At 50.1% G+C, this 1,165-nt stretch overlaps 1 protein-coding gene across 1 annotated transcript, besides 3 other annotated features; it reads left to right on the plus strand.

The window, feature by feature from the left end:
* Positions 1 to 1,165: a sequence feature (heterozygous, non-Esmeraldo-like haplotype).
* Positions 137 to 157: a microsatellite.
* Positions 349 to 370: a microsatellite.
* Tc00.1047053430727.9 (inositol phosphatidylinositol phosphatase, putative) lies at positions 432 to 1,165 on the plus strand (the record flags this gene model as incomplete). Its single annotated transcript, XM_797090.1, has 1 exon — positions 432 to 1,165. A coding segment is annotated over one exon (734 nt), but the record flags the coding sequence as incomplete, so codon positions are not given.

The raw sequence follows: 1,165 nt of genomic DNA on the forward strand, positions 1-1,165 counted from the left end.
CTCTTTTGTTGTGCGTGGATGTGTATTGTGCGTCGCTTTCTTGCATGCATTTTCTTGTCTTATCTTTTGGCTCTTTTTCCTTACCGGAGCTTGTGGGTCGCAGTGGGGGACCTGCGGCCATCCCCCATTACGCTCATGTGTGTGTGTGTGTGTGTGTAGAGTTTTGTCCTCGCCGAACTATTATTGCCTTCGTGCATGTTTTTCATGGTGTTGTTTTTGGCATTTGGTACGTTGTTGTTAGGAGGCGGGCCGCGGCTCCAGTAAAGGGACGGTCGGTGCGAAAACATTAAGAAGTTACCACAACAAGGAAGTGGACAACAGGGAGAAAGAGAGTGAGAGAGAAGCGTGCACACACACACACACACACACAAATTGCTCTTTTCTTCCCTGACTCTTCTCATACCCTCCCGTCTTGGGAAAAGTTTGCGGCGATGATTCCAGGGCTTCCTCCGGCGTTTGATGTGGAATGCAACCGCATGGAAGATGTGTTTGCGTCGGTAAAAAGCCGCACCGTCGGGAAGGATGGCAATCTACTTTCGCCGGAAGAATCGTGGGTGCTGCGGGAGTTGCAGTACTATGAGAATCTGTACACGGAACAGCAGGAACTTACGGTGTGTCTTGTCACGTTCAACGTTGCGTGCAAGAAACCACCTGCAAATTTGGCCGCCCTCATTTCACTTAAAATGGCGGAGGACACAAACAGGCCCGTGGACCTCATAATGGTCAGCCTTCAGGAAGTTGACATGAGCGCCTCTGCCATGTTAAAGGAGGAAACGGAAGCATCTACACCATGGGTCGTGGGACTCCACGCCGCCGTGGGCGCAGATTCTCGGTCACCAAGCAACACCCCATATTATGCCTTTCCACCCAAGCAACTTGTTGGCCTCTTATTATGTGTCTACCTACGACGCCAACTTCTCCCCTACATGCAGGAGATGTCTGTTGCGACTGTTGCGACAGGAGCGCTGGGTAGCATGGGAAATAAAGGTGCTATTGGTCTTCGTCTTGTGCTACACCGCACCAGCCTGTGTCTTATAAATGTTCACTTAGCTGCTGGTCAGAGTAATGTGGTGAAACGTAATGCAGATGCAAGTAGCATATTTACCGGTATGGATTTTAATGTGCAAAAACGACAGGCGTTAATTGCTTCCGTAGAGGACGGGTA

Source organism: Trypanosoma cruzi, genomic scaffold, assembly GCF_000209065.1.
Source record: "Trypanosoma cruzi strain CL Brener 1047053516539 genomic scaffold, whole genome shotgun sequence".
In the NCBI taxonomy this organism is placed as follows: domain Eukaryota; phylum Euglenozoa; class Kinetoplastea; order Trypanosomatida; family Trypanosomatidae; genus Trypanosoma; species Trypanosoma cruzi.